Source organism: Harpia harpyja, chromosome 8 (assembly GCF_026419915.1).
Source record: "Harpia harpyja isolate bHarHar1 chromosome 8, bHarHar1 primary haplotype, whole genome shotgun sequence".
Classification (NCBI taxonomy): Eukaryota; Metazoa; Chordata; class Aves; order Accipitriformes; family Accipitridae; genus Harpia; species Harpia harpyja.
This window is the reverse complement of record NC_068947.1, coordinates 17,870,654-17,888,834: the sequence shown is the minus strand read 5'-3', so window position 1 is coordinate 17,888,834 and position 18,181 is coordinate 17,870,654. Positions and strand designations below refer to the sequence as shown.

The window sequence follows — 18,181 nt, the reverse complement described above, 5'->3', positions numbered from 1 at the left end:
TAAAAGCCAGGAGAGTCATCTCAACAGCTTCATCTACTGTAGGACTTGCTTCCCTCCACTGAGAGAAGCACCCGTCTTGGAGCACACACGTACACATACCACTCTCTTGTATTATTTTTTTTTTTTCCAGTATTTTATTTCTGACAGGCATTTACAACGTTCCATTCATAGAACTAAAAACATAAAAATAGACCTTCTTTCAGCTTATAAAAGAAATATATAAGAACCTTTGACATAGACATGTCATGACATTATGTACAAGAACAACGGTACCTTCCCAGTACCAGCCTTCTAGAATTTCAGCACTGACTGTATTCCGCTGGGTACAGCACAGGACAGCTAAAACCTCCGCTTCTCCAATACACTGGGACACAACTGACAGGTAGATGATATAAAACAATGATGTGATAATACAAAGGGTATAGAAACCTTTCTAAAGCTTTTACGAAAAGAAATCAGAAGATAGCAAAAAGTTAATAGAGAAAGCTTTCATAAGATCAAGTATAGTGCACCAGAAACCAGAAAGTGGGGGGCAAGGGGAGAATGCTAGCTGGGACACAAAGACAGTGATGGATTTTTGGGGGGAATAATTTTTGTTATGTTTTAAAATATAGTCAGAGTGGATTTTATAAAATATAATCCTAAAGCTATTATAAAATTTCAGGTTTTCAAAGTACCTACTAATGTGTCAAACATCAATAGATACCAACAACAACAAAAAAATTCATATAATCTTCCTTTTTTCCTATAGGCGAAACTGAAATGGGAAAAGCTATATAAATCTTAAAAAAAAAAAGTGCTATTTTGTGTTTTGTATTTGGAAGTCTACTTAAAAACCACAAGATTTTAGTCATGTTTTACCCTGTTTTAGATGTTTAAATAAAAGATTTAAAATGTTAAAGAGGTTTGCTTGTGTAGAACTTGTTCATACTCTATTGCAGTGGAAAAGCTTTTATAAAGGAATTAAAATACACTAGTTTCACCCACAGTAGGAGAGTGGATGAGGTCAGTTTTTTGGCCATGAATTCCCTGTCCCCTAAGCCCAAACTCTGCCAGAGAGAGTGGACCAAACGAATCTGTGATGTTGCTACACTGGCTCCAGCGAGGTTACACCATGGATGAGTTTGGTCCACTGCAATTGTCATGTAATTTTATTTTATTCTTTTTATTATCTAACTAAACTCCAGTCTCAAACATATACAATAATCCTTTTCCTGAAGAAAGTTATACCTAAATAAGTGTTTCCAGTTCATATTTTAATATAAAACCACCATTCCTAACCCTCTGCAAAAAGCTAGCCTTGTATCCTAGACATGGAGCTACGCTAACGCTGTAAAACTCTTATCCCTTTGTGCCCCTGCATCTCAGGTAAAATACAAAAAAATATTTCTTCAAGTGTTAAATTTGGGTCTCTTTTAAGAGAGTTTGGCATCTTTATAATATTCTGTAAAACTAGAGCTTCCAACATTGACATTAAATTAGACCAGCCACAGACCAAGAGGACTTAACACAACATAAATCCCAAACCTTTCCTCACACATTCCTAAAATACACGTATATTCTCTTACATTTAAAGAGGGAAAAGTAGTAAGAATACTGCAACTGTACACATTAAAAAGGCAGTTTCCTCAATATGGAGAAGAACCTACGACTGAGATTTTACAGCTATAAAACCCTCTGTTCGTTGTGCTATTGTTTAAGCTAGTTCGCTGCACGTAGGTTAAGACATCCAGAGTAATTTGTTTTCCAGTGATGATATCCTCCCCATACTTAATTTCAGCCCCTGATTATTTTAGAATAAATAAAATAGTGTGAAAGCCCTTGGTAACGTAAGACAGGACCTTAAGCTTATTCTGTTCCAGGTTTTGAGCGTTTTACAGTTGCCTAAAGTGTGGCCGCATGGCTTCGGACCAATTCAGCTGCCGAAATGGTGTGTGCAAGTGTGCAATCTATCAGGATCAGCTCTCTACGGTGTGTGTGGGTGGGAGGGAGGGATGGAGGGCAGGACAGGGAGACCTACTCATCCTACGCATGGGGAAGGGGACCGGTTTAGAGCTCCGTGTTCAGTTTCCTGCTGGGGACAAAGTCCTCACGCCTAACCCAGATGACCTCCTCGCCGTGGCCCTCCATGTCGCCGTTGATGCCAGACAAGGCCGCCTGCTTCTTCAGCTGGGTCATCCTGGAGGCGTGCGTGTCCATGGCCGGGCGCGGGCGGTCCCCGCAGCACGGCTGGCTGCTCGTGATGGAGGCCGCCTGCAGCCGCTCCTGAAGGTCTCGGTCAGCCACAGCACCTCTCATGGCCTCGCAGTACTCATCGTCATCGCTGAGGATGTCCGTTTCCTTGATGTCCTCCTGCTCTTCATACTGAGCAAGGTCAAACTGTTCCTCTACCCAGCGGTCAGTGTCCCCACTGTGCGTGGGCTGCTGGGCCTCTTTTTCAGGGCTGCTTGTGTAGATGGCATCTGAGTCAATGGTAAACCTGTTTCGGGCCAGCCGCCGCCTCCTCCTCCCAAGAGACTTGCTTGGGGCTGACACTGCGCACACACAAAGATAAAACCCCACAGGCTTTTTACACACGGTACAACTCTCTTTAAAAAGCTAGTCTTCCAGGGGCCCTTTATTTAACACCGCTAGGCACAAAGCAGGCAGTGTCCCATAAATGACCTAGTCATTCGGCATCCTCCCTGCAGGCAAGTCACACTTCACTCAGCTCCTCAGCACAGGTCTCTCTCCAGCTGAAAAAGGAGTTTCTGCTACTCAGATCCACAGCTGGGATAATGGCCCACAATTACTGTTCCTCCTAAGCGGTAGGCAGCCAGCCAGCCAGCACAATGTGCATCTGTTCAGCTCAGCTTCTCACACACAGTGCTCTGCTGTCAGCACACTGCAAAAACCAACTAGCCTTACACCTTGGTACAGGAAATTGCTTTGTCTTGGGTAAGAGCAACGCTATAGGTTCCCAAGTAGCTACCTTGGTGCTGAAGATGCTGCAACTGTTGCATTATTTATGGGGAAGTAAGTTCCCTGTCCAGGCTCTGCTACTCCCTTCTCTGCTCCCTCCCTACTAAAGGGGGGGAAGAAAACCCCCAAACCAGAAAAACTTTCAGAAGTTCCTTACTCAGCATCAGCTGGTCTACTAGCTTTTGCAACTGGCCTAATTAGCAAATTCACATCTTCTGTGTTGGAACATCTTCAGAAGAGGCTTGTGAGGCAAAGCAGGAGACAAATCCTGCAGCTGAAGGACCTGCAGGCATTCCAGTGCTTTACGTGCACACACACGTAGCTCCACGGCAAGCAGGTGAACTCCGAGGTTATAGTTTGTCCCCCTCCACTAAACAGCACCTTAGCACTTTCAGTATGCATTTATTAAACTCTAGCTTGGGGATGGGGTTACATTTTAATATCCCTGAGCCTCAAAACATGCATTAAGTACAACAGCTCAGCAGTTGCAAGTTTTAACTGTAGTGAGAGGTCTGGACTCTAAGAGGAGAATTTAATCTCTGCAGAATTCATCATGCAAATGCACCAACGAGCCAAACCGAAAGATGGTTTGGCATCAACAGCAGATTAGCCCCACAGGCCGATTGAGGAAGCACTGTGGTAAAACAGTTGCATTTTGGCTCTCCTTTGACTCTTCTTCCTTACAACTGTAAGTGTCTGAGGCAGATGGCTAGCAGCACCCCGAGTGAGAAGCCATGCTGCGAATGTTATTGGTCTGGCCTGCCCATTACAGAAGAGGAACAGAAAGCCTGGTTGTCTACATTGCTGGATCTAATGAACAGAAAAAAAAACCCAAAACCAAAACAGACCATAACAAAACATGCAGCGGTGCCATATACTTTTCAGTTGGAAGCAAATGTTTCTTCCCTCCATCATCTAGTGTTCTGAAAATGAAAACCTGCTTTTCCCTGGGATTTTCTCATTGCTTTTGCCTGAAGTCAACTGAAAAGGAAAATCCATGGTTTAGGACAGGCCATTACAAAAATAATAGTATCAAATGCATGCTTCTCAAAATGTGAGAAGTAGAAGCACATGCCCTTTAGCAATAGAGCTGAAAAGGCTAAAATGGAGGACATACAAAGCTATCTCTTCAAACCAAGCCACTGACTCAGAGGAGCTGATTCTTCTTGTGCCTCTTAGTTTAAAAGTGCTAGGGTTAGCTCAAAATTCTGTACATGCTTTTAAGAAATATGCAGCAGGCTTCTGCTTTGTTCAGCTGAAACCCATTTCCAGATTAAAGTGCACAGCCAATCAGTATTGACAGGAATCCCATTTCTTCCTTCCATGCCAGAAGGACCACTCTGAAGCTGAGCCTTGAGTGCAAAGCAAGGTAAATAGAGGCAATTTAAGGCTCTCAAGGAGGTGAAGCATGGAAAACCAGCAGTTTTTACATACACAGGAGAGAATGTTAATCCTAATATACAAGTAACATCGACACCACCACATGTCCTACAACGGTGCTAAGGTTACTGCAATCTTGAAAGTCTGTAGCCCTACAGTACCTGCCCTGTTCATGGCTGGCCTTGCACCTTTTAGAGCACACAATCTTTTTCCACCAAAAGGAACATATTGCTGGGATGAGGGCAAACTTTCAGTTTTAAGAAGCTGTCTTCTGTGTTTATCCCGCAGAATCGAGTGCACTGCCTTCAGAAAGTCCTTCCTGTGTTCTGGTGAACTGAAAAACAGGCAAGAATACAAAAGGCAGCATTATCTCTTGGGAATTGCTAAAAGCTCACTGTAAATGAGATAAATAACGACCAGTTCCGTAATTTCAGACAGTGCAAACTGGCTGGCATGCACTTCCCCTAGAGAAGACTCAATTTAATACAGTATTTTCAAAGCAAAGGTGAATCTATAATCATTGCAATGGACATCCAAAGAAACAAATACACTGTTCATTAACAAAATATTTAGCCATTCACCCCTCTTGAGGCTTTCTTTTCCTCCAATATGAACCATGCATCTCTCTTTGTCTGATAAACATCAAGTTGACCTATGGTGGCTAATTAAATCTCAGTTTGTCTCCTGTAAACACATACCAAGCAGAAGTCCTGCAACTCTTCACTACCTAGTAGTAGAAATTGGCTTGGTATCAGCTCCGTTAGACTCTCATGAACTTGTGTACTAAGTTTTTATTTGGACTCTAAAACACATCAGGGCAACCACCACAATGAAGATGGACAAGGATTACTTAAGAAAAGGGCAGTGCTGTAAGAGCAGAGGTTGGAACTTGGTGGCATGAAAGGTACCAGCTGAACAAGACACTTGAGCAGCTACCTGACATGAAGATCCAATGCTGGAGTTGGATGTAAATTTGTGAAAGGAAAATTGTAGTAAGGATATTCCCATACAGGTGCAAAGCTGATCAAATATATGCTTTTATTTTAATAGATTTTACAAAATTCTGCCTGCCAGAAGCAAGGTTTTAATACCCTCTCCCCACTTTCCCTACAGGCTATTCCCAGATTGCCTTAAAGGAAAGGGCATAGGCAAGCTGGGATCCAGAGACAGAGCTGCCATTGAAAATACAAAAATGCACTTACCTACAGCAAAGGTGAAACGTTCTTTCTGGCCTGCCTTCAGACTCAGATTTAACATGGACAATCTCACATACAGAATTGGTCTCTGCATCTAAAGTGAAAAACAAGCAGCACTTCATACAACAGTTTCTAATGTTTAACCCCGATTAGGGTATTTATTCCATAATCCTGAAAAAATGGTTTAAGACCATCTGGGACAACAGATAATACATTGCAAATAATATGAACTCATGGCTGAAAGGCAGCGGTGGGCAAATGACTAATGAAACAGACGCTTAAACTCCCCAAAATCTAGTAGTATTTTATATGCACTCACTCAGTCCCATAAAAATATTAAACCTCCCCTCCCCAGCTTTTCAGGTATTCCAGAGTACTGTCACATTTTACAGCTACCTCCTATGTTCTTTCCACTTTCACTTATGCGTTAGAAAGGGAGCAAATTGTTTAAAACTTTGAAATTTTTCTTATAAGCTTCACATGAAGCCATCAGTGACAAGAACAAAAATTTACTAGCTCTGTTGTCTCACAGCTGTGAGTCTCCAGAAGAGGAACAGCACAAACCAGAGTCAACAACGACTTTGTCCTCATTTTCAGAACCCTGACTGGCTTCAGAAAAGTACTGACGAGCTGGAGATACACAACTGGAGCTTCTACCCCTTCATTTCTCTCCAGGATGTTGAGGTTGTGGATTCCTTGCTCAGGCCCCAGAAGCTGCATACACATGTACTAAAGGTAAACGTTGGTCAGTGAACGCCCCCAGACCAAACATTAAGAACCCTGCCAAATTCATGCAGCGGGAACACTACCTGCACTTGCCAACGCTCGAACCTGCAGTGCTTCTAAAGGTATCATGTGGCGAAAGCGGAACGGATCCCAGTCTTCATAAATTGAAGCTCTATGTGATCCTCCCTGGAAAAATTTCAAAATACTGTTAGGAAATGAGACACCTTGGGATAGTCAGACACAAAAGTCTCCTTTGCTCTGCACTGAGAATGTCCAGCTAGAGACTTGTTGCAATTCCTGTTCTCTCACTACAACATCTTAGTAACCAGCATCACTGATGTGCCTATCTATGAAGGTCTTGCTAAATTCTAGACAAAACCAACCATTAGACCCAATGCCTTCAAAAGTCATTGGAGACCAATGCTGCATTCTCCCCTCCAAGTGCACATACACTCACAAATGTGTAAGTTTTGCCTTAGACACTCCAAAGTTACTTTATGGCCAGTTGACTTCAGAAAAAAACCATACAAGCACTTCAAATCACACTCTGGTTTATGCCATACGTGGGAATCAAGAAGTTTTCTGTAATACTATAAACTGTGTTCCCTATTGTAGCAAGGCATGTGTTTACTGTCAAGCTTAGCTTTAACTTTTAATCCCAAACTCCAGCAGGATCCCTTGATACATACTGTAGGCACACCAAATTTAGCTAAGAGCAGTCAGCACTTGCTCAGTGGCATGCAACAGCCAGAACATTGTGTTTCACTAAGAAAGTTGACAGGCATCACCTCTCATTTTTGATTCATATAGACTAATCAAAGAGTCAAACACAAGAGAGACATTCAAGCTGACACCTTGTTTCATGAAGGTCCACTCCACAGCATGGAATGGATGGGGCAGGCCACAGGAATGACTAGTCCAGCAGAGAGCAAAGGATAAACTAAATGAACACTTGCAGAGCACTGCACCCAGGCCAAACAGCAGGCCACTTGGCCTTACTCAAAACCTCAGTTGTGTGGCAGGGAACAAGAATCACGTACGCAAAAGCACACTCTAGCACCACAGCTTTATTGAAAGCAAATCTTGATTATAGCATCACCAAAATAGTCCATGCAACTTACAAGTTTCTTCTTCTGTTTCGAACCATCCTTGTATACAAGGACCACAGCAGTTTTGAACACTAGAGGAGAAAGTTAGAAACAAAAGCCATGTAGTCAATAAGGTTGGGAACAGGTCTCCTCTATACCCGTAGCACACAGACCTTTCAACTCCTCAGACAGCCCTCACCTGAGTCAGGGAGGGAAGGCAGGAGTAAACCTACCAGCCCTCTTGCATATTCTTCCCCAAAAACCCAAGCTTAATTGCTTTTAGTACACAAAACCAAGTTACTTCCTAGTCGCTTGAAACTTAAGAGTTACCAGTTATTGGAACAACTATTCAAGCAGCAACAGTTCTATACAAAAATTTAGAAAACTTTAATCCTTCTGGCTAAGTTCACCTCAGACAAATGAGCAGCATCCAGCTACACGCAGCCAGTCAAGCAGATGAGACTGGGCTTGAACAGAATTTGAACGCCTCCCACGTGGGACAGCAGTCTATGCCGAATTAAAAAGCGAACACCACTGGCAGGCAGAGGTGTAATCCAATTCCTCTTTTGCCACATAACATCCACACGGAGCTGGAATTTGTTTTCAAGACTCCAGTTTTCCTTGTGATCTTTCTTCAGGCCTCACATGTACCCTTTGTTTTAGGATTGAATTGCATGGACACTTAATTTTGGACATTTTATGAAACCAATTTAAAGGGTTTTGGAGTAATTAAGAGTTGCTGCACATTCCTAGCAGCTTTCATGAGGCTCTCAGCTTCACAGTATGACCAGGTGCTTTCCCAGCTTACAGGAAAGCAGTCAATTTTTATATGCTCTTCCAGAGCAAAGCTGAAAGACTCTTCATTCGTTACCTGTTTGGCAAAAAAAACAAAAGCAAAAATAAAAATCATTGGCTTCCTAACCAGTATCACTTTCTGGAAACAAGAAGGGAAAAGCCCGTTGCGCATAAAGAAATTTTGGAACAAATAAAGAAAAGCTAGCATGCTCTGCATTACTTGATACAATTCTGAAAGTATGAGAGACGATTTAGCTAATACAAGTGATCATGTACATTTCCAAGGGACCATACTCCAATGCAGTGGAAAGACCTTGAGATCTATGCCAACAGCAGTTTCAATTTCTAGTTTGGCCACTCAAGATAGACTACTCGGAGGGAGGGAGACCACTCCAAAGCAACTCACTGGGAGTCCTGGCTTAACTTTTAAGCACTTTTTAAAGCTTAGATATACAAGTCGTTTCTGGCAAAAGGCACAAAGGAAAAAGGCAAAACCTCTTCAAGCCCCCAACCCCATCCTACAGGATGGGAAGTAGAGTTACTTGGCATTGATCAGACTACAGAACTGTATCTTTTCAGAGACAAATACCCTTCTATATAGCCCTCAATTCATAGCCTTGGATATGGGTTTAAGAGACTCTTGCACTATTACAGCAGTCATCTCCAAATTCTTCACCAGATTTTGATCAACACAGAACAGAATTTGACCACTGCAGCAAAGAGACAAATATGGTTTTAGGTTCCAGCCAATTTTGCAGAAGGCAATGCTTAACTACCTTCATCAAATATCTGCCAAGGCACAGTCGACAGTCTTTTAGGCATCTGAAATAAAATTACTAGGATACAAACCAAATGCTGCCAGCTCAGGTTCCTTCTTCCATTTCCCCAGGGAAGCAGGAGGATTCAGCCATATCACTGTATTATGCAAGAGCAAGTCCCCCATCGAAAGGTCTGCAACCTGCCAACACAAACACATGCACAAAGACACAACATGTAATCAGTTCAAGAAAGCTTACTTGAATTTTCAGTTCAAGAAAACTTGCTTGAACTTTATTCTTAAACAAACAAATGCCCCACAAGCAAACTTTTGGAATATTTAATCAGATGACCGCAAGCACGTGCAAACAGACTGTGACAGTTGGCAATAGATGCATGTAAATCCTTAATTATTAGCATAAATTAGGAGAAGTCAAACTCAGAGTCCAGATCTCGTAACCTGGTGGGAAGTCAGAGCAAAACCCAGATGTCTTCCATGCATTTTTTTGTTCCTTTGTCCATCTTTCTCCCTACTAGTTTCTTTCTATTTTGTTTGAACATTTAAGCATAGCCCCCATCACACACACACAGTTTGGGGTAAAGTTTAGAGAGCGCATCATGTAAAGCAGTCAAAGCACTTCCTCACCACAGTTGCTGTGGCTCTTGATTTTGCCCAAAGGCTCACCTGTGGAAACCACATTGCTGGAAATGGACTAATAAAGGAGTTCCTAACAACTGTTGGGAGACGCCTACTAATATTGCAGCAACCAGATCTTTCACTTTGACTTATAGTCTCCCAGAGTGACAAATCAAGGACTATCCCCAGTCTAGGGGCCATGTTATCCCATTCCTCCACCCTTCTCTCAGTGAAGTCTGACTTTTGCTAAAGGATGCTACAGATACCATCAGCACAACCACCTGAGATCTCCCCAATAACAAGAGCAACACTAAGATATGTGTTTACTGTCTCCTCTTCCAGATTAACAGCAAGCCATGACTGCTCTCCCAACAGATGTCCTGACATGCTCTCTCCACTGCTGCTTGCCAGCACCAACCCTAGTCTCTGCCCTCTACCCACCATCTGATCCTCCCTCCCCGCCGCTGCTATCCAGCTCTCACACCCAAAGCTTCCTCAACACTACTCAATCCCAGACCTCCTTTGCTTTGTAGACCAATGCGTCTTATGTTTGTTCTTCATCCTGACTGTTGGCAAAACCCCATTACCGTTACTTCATACTGTCATGCCTCTCTCCAGCCTTCACCCACATCGCTGCTCCCATTGGCTCTTTAGTGTGTCTACCTCTTCCTTGAGTTCCCCTCGACCTTACTTCATTCCCCCCTTACTGCCCACCACTCCTTCACTGCACCACTGGACTGCAGACCCACGTTTTATTGTTAAATGGAGAGTCCTGGTCTCAGTCTGAAACTTCAAGACACCTTCCACTGGTTTCTAAGATGGTCAGCCAGGACTGAGCCACACTGGATCTTCATGTATTTGCAGATGCGCCATATGAGACATCTAGACCAAAGCGCTCTCACATAAAGCCCACTAACATACTTCCTAAAAGAGAAACAGCAGCTTCTCACACACCACACCTCACATTTTGATCTCTTTAAAGTGATTGAAGAGCTAAGTACAGACTTGCCTCAGCATGCCAGTCCCCTCAGACTGGTGGGGTGACTGTTTATGTGGAATGAGGAGAGCCGAGACATGGACATTGGAATAGTGAACTGCAGGCTGTGATGTGATTTTGACCCAAGCACAACGCTGATGAATGAATCCACTACTTCTTTACATTGGTCCATGAACCATGGTACACTGAACCATGCAAGGAAAAGCAGTTTTTGAATTGGATTGGGATTTATCTGTTTGCACCATGATCCACTTAAATTACACAGCACAAAAGGTAAATATTTGATACAATTTAAACATTCATGCTACAGGCACCAAAATAACAGCCTGATTCTCTTCAATTTGATCATCTGTTACCTCTTTTTTCTCCCCTGTTTGTTCTGCTATGAGTTGGTCAAACACTGCCCCATATTCTTCATGGATTTTCTGCATTTCATTAATGTGGCTGGCAACCTTGTTCATTGTTTTTATGGCCACTATAAGAAAGACAGAGAGATAGGGGAAGAGACAAAAGGTATTTTTAAGCCTCTGAGAGGAAGGGGGAGGAGGAGGGTTCTAGATCAGAGGTTAAACAAGGAAGAGTAACATAGGTTAGCTCCTTACCATCAAGGTGATAATGTTCTTCACTTTCTACGTCAGTCAGAGCAAAGAGCTCCTTCAGCAGGAGAGGGTATTTCAGTATCCGCTGGATGGGTTTGATGAGGTAAGACTCCAGCGTGGACGAGTGCTGCCGTCGGGGATTCTGAGCATCCAGAAATGCCTTGAAAGCAGTGTCTGTCTTGGCTGGAAGATTAAAATGAAGCAATTGGATAAATAAAAAAATCGTAACAGCTGCCCTGACAAAGTGACTTTTCCAGCTTTAAATTCATTTACCCAGAGACATTTTGCAAGGAAGTGCAGATTTATCAGGTCCACAGTATTAGATTTATGCACTTCAAGTTTTGAGTTACTGACAGTTTGCCACAGATATGCTATATATGATTTAACAACAGGCACCCACCCACCGTACCAATACTTGCAGGTTTTGATTTCACTATCCACAGTATTTCTGGCCTTGCAACTATTTTGGAGCAGTATATATTGTTTTAATCATCCATTTCCTTTAAAAAAAGGCTCAAATTGGATATTTGTAAGAAATCACTACTCATGAGTCTAGTCTGACAGGTTAATATTAATATTGGCGAGTCTGGTTATTGTTACCTCATTAAACCTTAAAATGCAGTACTGAACAACAACAAAAATCAAGAGCTAGTAAGGAGGCAGGAAGCAGTAAACTTATGACTTTACACCATATTTTGGGAGCACAGACAAACTGGACACCTGATTGCTATCATCTCTTCTACCTGACTGCTACTGAATTTATAAAAATACCAATGTCTCTGTTGCTCCCTCTATTAGAGCATAAATTTGTACAGGGAGGGAAGTATGGAGAACGTGGCATTTTTAGACATACAAGTTACTTAGTGCAAGAACAATTCCACAAAATTGCTTTTATTAGAGCCATGTCCCCTGCTGAAGTTGGGTTGTTTTTTTTCAGTCAGTCACCTGATTTCAATAAAGCAACTTCAGTTTCAAATCCAAAAACCACCTGCACCTCAGATGAGGTCACCAAATTACACTTTAAATACACTCCCAGGCTTTTTAAGAGATTTATCACTGGAATAAAATTTTAAGTTCTGTTTGTGCCACAATTCAAGCACAAGCATTTCTCATTTATAAATAGAGTCAGCAATGAAAAAGCAAAACAAAACAACCAGATGTACCTAGTCTACAGCCTAACCTTAAGGTCTAACAAAATGATGCTGAAAGAAAGCATGGATGTGACTAGCAACAAATCATTTATTCATGTATTCCACAGAGCTGCCAAGTATTCTTTGCAGCATGGTAAATAAGAGTTTACAAGCAGAAATGAAAAAAAAAAATGCGCACAGGAAAAAACAAAAACCAAACCAACCAAGAAACAAAAAACCCCAAAACTGTTGATTGTCAGGCATCCAGATGTTCTTTGAAAAAGAAGAGCCCCTCCCTTAATGGCATCGCTCCTACAACTGGAACCATTTGTTTATTTAATGTCTTGGCCAAAAATGAATTGCACGAAGCACTGCTAACTAAGAGATTAACACTTTCACAGGGGAAAAAGTATCACTTCAAGGCAAGGAGGCCCACGAGCATTTCTAAGACAGACCACAGTTAATTTGTCTCCATCTCAGCAAGCCAAGCTCTACTAGGAATTCATACACGGAAACTTCTCAGGCAAACTGGAACGAAGGTGAGAGGAAAAAGAGAGGAGAGAGAGAGCATGGTGAAGTTAAAATATTTAGACAGCTTCCATAAAACATTCTCCCAGGCTGATCCTTTCCTAGTGGCTGTCAGCATTCAACCACATTGGCTGGAGCTTCAGTGGGATTGCCACTAGCAAGGATTCACGGCACAAACTATAGAAGGATCCAGACGTCATTACAAGTGTCACTACTCCTGGTTCCAAAGTACACAGTGATCCATTAGCACATGCCACATTGCACATTTATGAAATCTTTCCACTCCCCACATGACTGAAAAGAAACTGAACATGTCAGGGGAGAACAAATTAAGTGTGTGGAGGAAAACTACATGCAAGGTTAACAATCTCTCGTAACGAGCTACTCAGGTATCATTACATCGATGGTGGTCCAAGAACACCCAAGACAGAGAGCTCTCTGCGAGCCTCTCAGGCCAGATGCACTTAACTTCCTTACTGCAAAGACTCCTGGAGAGCAACCAGGCACATGTGTGCCTCCATTTCTCCACCACAACTTGCCCTGCACCGTTTGGGGTGCAGTGGCCACCTCTCGTCATCCACAAGGACAACCTGCACCAGCCCAAAAGAACATGTCACTGCGACATCTCTCTCTCTGCATGTCCAGGTTTATTTGTCCAGCACATGGCTCTTACCTTTCACCAGTACTTTGGGGACTTTTGTGTGGCTGGCACAGAAGGCACTGTACAGCTTGAACCGGTCAGCGTAGTAAAGAAAGGATCCACCCAAGGAAAACAACACTTTCTAGGATTTAAAAAAAAAAAAAAGGCATTAGGAAAAGAAGCACACGAAAGCCAGCAAGTTATTTTCCCTTCTGCCAGGTCACCTGAAGTTTCCATCTAGCTTTTGGATGATAGGACACTGGATTTTTAGAATGTTTTCACACCATCTAGCAGGAAACAGGCCTAGCCTTGGTGTCTGGATTCAGGATATGTGATTAACATCATTAGCCAAGTTCCAGTTAGGACTATCTGGAGACACCACTGACAATAGAGGGAAGTAGGTTCACAGCTCCAGAACTATATTTAAATGCCTGAGCTTAAAGCCTTATTGATCTACGTACTGACCAGAGGCCACAGAAAGGACTAGATGTATCTGACTTTGTAATGGATCATGTAATGTATGGATAATACAAGGAGCTGCAAGCAAGACTGTTATGCCTCTGCACAAACACACCAAGGTCTTCGCTCTCTTGAAAATGAGTTTGTGTTAAGGGCCAAACACAATCTTTCCCCAAGATGTCTATGCCACAGTCAAGCATTTGCTCTGCTACCCACTTAAGAACAAGACAACATGGGGTGGGGTGGGTGAGACAACACACAGACAGCTTGCCTACAGTCAGCAGAGGGAAGCAAACTGCAGAACTGAAACCATGAAGCCCTGAAGTCCCATTTTGCACACTGCTTTCAGACTACGCCCATAGGATAGAACTGAAAGTGAAGTTGATGCTCTTTTTATGGAAAGAGGTGGAAGCAGCTGTACTTCTAAGACAGAGTTTTCTCTGTAAGGAGGCTTCTTCCACACTCCTCTCTCAAGCTCAGAGCACACAGTGGTCACAGAGGCTTCCACCACTAAAAAAAGTGTCTCTGTGCTCTCCATTAAGGACACATTTCCTACAAATGAAAAGCTGTGTTCTAGTTATGCGAGGGCAGTGTTCATGATTGATGCTTATTTTAAACAAGCACCTGATGGCAAAGCCAAACATGCACAAGACGACAAATTCTTTCAGTAGTTCTTCCAGGGCCGTATGTTAGCTGAAGAGCAATCCCAGTGGAATTATTATTATTATTCATCAAGACATCCTGTCCTCTACCAAGGTGAGTGCTCAAAGCAAGAGTAAAATTCACCAAAGACAAAACATTGTATTAGCTACTTGCCATATATCCAGTACATGACTGCATTAGAAATAAAACAAAATTTCTGTTTCCATATCTTCCTATTTTTTTTAAATGAAGTTCATGTATCTTTAGTTTACATTTCTACCTTTGACACACATCTGCAGATAGTTGGAAGTATTTGCCATATAGTTCTGCTATGCATCAAAAGCCCAAATACAGAATTCAACTTACAGTTCTGATCTGTAGCGCTAGTGGGCTTCTGAACTACTATATTAGACTTGTTAGAACAAAGATTTTATGTAACTTTCCATTTCTAGCTTTTCCTGACAGCCCAAGAAAAGAAATCTGGCAGAAGAGCAAGAATAGCATCTAAAAGCACATGGCGTTACAGATTTTTAGTGCTCTGTATGGCTAAATGTAGTATAAACTACAATTGTAGTGGGATGTTTTTCAAACAGCTCCAGTATTAGCTAAAAATTAATCTCGAGTGTAAGTAGATGTAGGTTTTTACATGAACAGTGACAGTAGTCAGACAAATATGATGAATAGTGTTAAAGGACTACTCAGAATGTAAGCAATGAGATTACCTTAAATTGCTCAACTTTTTCAAGCTTTTCCAGGTCTGGAACCAGCCTTACTCCATCTTCGAGAGTTTTCAAGAACTCTACCTGGAATGCTACCATTTCAGTCAGATTCCCAAAGAGAACATCCAGCTAATAAGAGAAAAAAGCAAGATGCCGAAAACATCACTTTACAGCTAAATTGCATTTTCTAGAACTTCAGTAATTCTCAGTCCAATTGTATAATTAGTGTGATGTCAGGAAAAAACCTACAGACTATACATTATTGAGCAGTACCTTCATACTCTACTCAATCCATTTTTCTAAAAGAAATGGAATTCAAAATTTCTCCATATCCCTTGCTCAGACAAGCAAGTCAAGCTGGGGGGTGGGCTGAGCAGAGGGATGGTGCATAAGCTATCTAGCAAAAAGATAAGCAAGAGTTAACATACCTCATCTGGTGTGAGGAATGTTTCCTTTTGTAGAGGCTTCAGGTATCTCTCCATTAGACAATTTAAGTCCTAAAAATTCAGAAAAAGATTCCCATGTTGGTTCAAACTGCCCCCGAATATTTATTGCAGTGGCAAAGATCACCGTTTACCTAGTCTATGAATTTATCCCTTTCACATATAAGACAAAATAGTTGGAGTTCACAGAATTTAAGATAATAAAAGAAAACATTTACAGTTTTACTTGCAAAATCAATACCAGATCTCATTGAGCAGTGTTCCTCTGCACACCAGCTAAGTAATTTCAAAATGACAGCATAAGAATTTGGAAAGTCTACTTATTTCAGAGGTTTAAGTTACTATTCTAGAGGCAGATTGTAGAATTGAATGTAAGTTAACTAAGAGATACATGCATGAAACAAATTGAAGTATTAGAGAAGAAACCAACAAAATTTGCCAGAAGGAGGATAAATATTAGTAGACTGAAACAACACATCGAGATCCCTTACTTTGACATAGGTGCGTTCCGTCTCAAGAAGTTCACAGATAACCTTTCGCAGTTTATCTGCATCTGTGAGTTGTCTCATGGTGGCCAGCTGTGGTCCTGTAAATTCCTGAGGATGAGCACTTGAATCAGAAGGGTTCATTTCATGCAGACTGCGACAGAAAGCAGCGACCTGCTCTGTACTCTTTAAAAAGAAGGAAGAGGAAAGACCAGTGGTAATATTTTAAGTAAGAGCTATAGGAATGATGGAGCTGAGAAGCCTTTGCAGTTAAGCAGGTGCAGCTTGGGCACTTTTTAACAGTCACCAAAGACCAGAAGTGCACACATCGTTTCATATATCTGTCTATCCCATCTCTCAGTGACAGGGTATAAGGGGGGGGGGGGGGAAGAGTTGCACAATTCAAGTTAATTGAAGTGCTGTTCAATAACATTCCTCCTTTCAGATAAGCATGAACTTTAATTAAATAGGCTTGTCCAGCACTTGAAATTGAAAAAACAAACAAACAGGCCAAAGAATGGGAACCAAAAATTACTGTGCAAACAAAACACACACCCCAGCCCTCTGCCAGTTCTCTAATCTAGTTTGCAACAATCCTGTGAATAGCTGTGTCACAGCCAAGAGACAATGTGGAGACAGAAACCATTTAAGCTGTTTTTTAGGGAAGCAGAGCCATCTGGGGAACCAAAGCCTCTCAAGGCTTCAAACACAAGCTCTTTGGGAAAGTAGCTGTGTATCTGTTCTGTGTCTGGAAACATGCCTCGCAGCATTAATTTCTTCCCCGTAAGTCAGGTTTTTCGGAGCTGCTACATGTAGCTGGTTTCTTTAATGTTTAATTAGCTGTCTATATATAAAGACAGTTATCCTCTCTTCACCTCCTCATGTTAGATCATTTTCTCGCATCTTCAGTTACGCTGAAAAGTTTGGAGCTGGTATAGTCTCTGGTGTCAGCAATGACAGCCCCAGGCTTCTAGGGTTGCCAAAGCAGCGGACCTGTCTCCGTCCCAGAAACCTGGAGGCGGCATGGAGGGAAAAGAACTGCTGTATGTGATCACACCTCTCTAACCTTCTGCGTATAATCCTGCCATGGTATCTTAATCCAGATTTAGTGACTTCCCAGCACTGCCTCTACAGCCTTCCAGTTCATATTAAAACAACTGACCCAAAATTAGCCTGTTCAAACAGAGAATATGCAAAGAGACAAGAGGAGGCAGGAATTAAAAAAAAAAAAAAAAAAAGAAAGAAAAAAGCACATCACCACCTTGCACTTTGGAGACAGGGCCCTGGCCCCTGGCAGATCACTTCACTCCCACCAGCTGGTAGCAGCAACCTCATCTGGAGCCTGCACTACCCCACACCTTCTTGATGACTCAGCGCTAAAAAATCTCCGCACTTTTTAAGCTGCACAGTCTGCTCACACAGCTATTTTCCCTTCTCAGTGCACCTACAATGCCATGAAGCCCAAGAGGAGCACTAACCACGCTAGTGACAAGTAAGGGATTTCCTGCCATAATACAGTTGCTTTCCTCAAAGGTATCTTATGGCTGTAAATGCTCACCTGAGTATATCACTGCAAGGCATATCAGTAAAGATGCTTTTTATGCAATGGATAGTTTTCTTCAGGACACAAGTGTAAGAAACTGTCTATACAAAAAATGCCTCTTGGACACAGTTTATTAGAGGAAAAATATTCATCTTCAGTATCTGAGGTTTAACTCCAATGAGGAAGAAAGGAAAAATGTTGTAAGTTCAGGGCACGATGAAGCAGCGAGTTGAACGAGTCCATTTCCAACTAACTCAGCTTCTGGTAATGGCACATGTCACCAAGAGTTAAGATTTATTAATCAAAGTAATTCCTTTTATTTCTCAGCAAGGTTCCACCTATACTCACTGTACGCTTAAGTATAAACCATACCCAAACTTTTGGGTTAAGTTTGCACTAGATTTCAACAGGTGTGATCTTGATCCCAACAGCCCCAAATCCACAAAGCGCAGTAGGT

At 42.0% G+C, this 18,181-nt stretch overlaps 1 protein-coding gene across 12 annotated transcripts in view; it reads right to left on the bottom strand.

Moving 5' to 3' along the window:
- Positions 1 to 218: 218 nt before the first annotated feature.
- TIAM1 (TIAM Rac1 associated GEF 1) overlaps positions 219 to 18,181 on the bottom strand; it is a 193,102-nt gene continuing 175,139 nt past the window's right edge. For 10 of the 12 annotated variants that reach the window (XM_052794134.1, XM_052794126.1, XM_052794130.1 and 7 more), the window contains 12 exons: positions 16,188 to 16,367; positions 15,682 to 15,750; positions 15,257 to 15,382; positions 13,467 to 13,575; positions 11,139 to 11,318; positions 10,893 to 11,011; positions 8,996 to 9,104; positions 7,385 to 7,443; positions 6,347 to 6,449; positions 5,544 to 5,631; positions 4,503 to 4,675; positions 219 to 2,534 (listed from right to left, as the gene is read on the bottom strand). In XM_052794134.1, the coding sequence (XP_052650094.1) occupies positions 2,050 to 2,534; positions 4,503 to 4,675; positions 5,544 to 5,631; positions 6,347 to 6,449; positions 7,385 to 7,443; positions 8,996 to 9,104; positions 10,893 to 11,011; positions 11,139 to 11,318; positions 13,467 to 13,575; positions 15,257 to 15,382; positions 15,682 to 15,750; positions 16,188 to 16,367 (1,800 nt within the window). In that variant the 3' untranslated portion in view covers positions 219 to 2,049. The remainder of the gene's footprint in view (positions 2,535 to 4,502; positions 4,676 to 5,543; positions 5,632 to 6,346; positions 6,450 to 7,384; positions 7,444 to 8,995; positions 9,105 to 10,892; positions 11,012 to 11,138; positions 11,319 to 13,466; positions 13,576 to 15,256; positions 15,383 to 15,681; positions 15,751 to 16,187; positions 16,368 to 18,181) is intronic. The other 2 variants (XM_052794132.1, XM_052794133.1) reach the window with 1 other exon arrangement.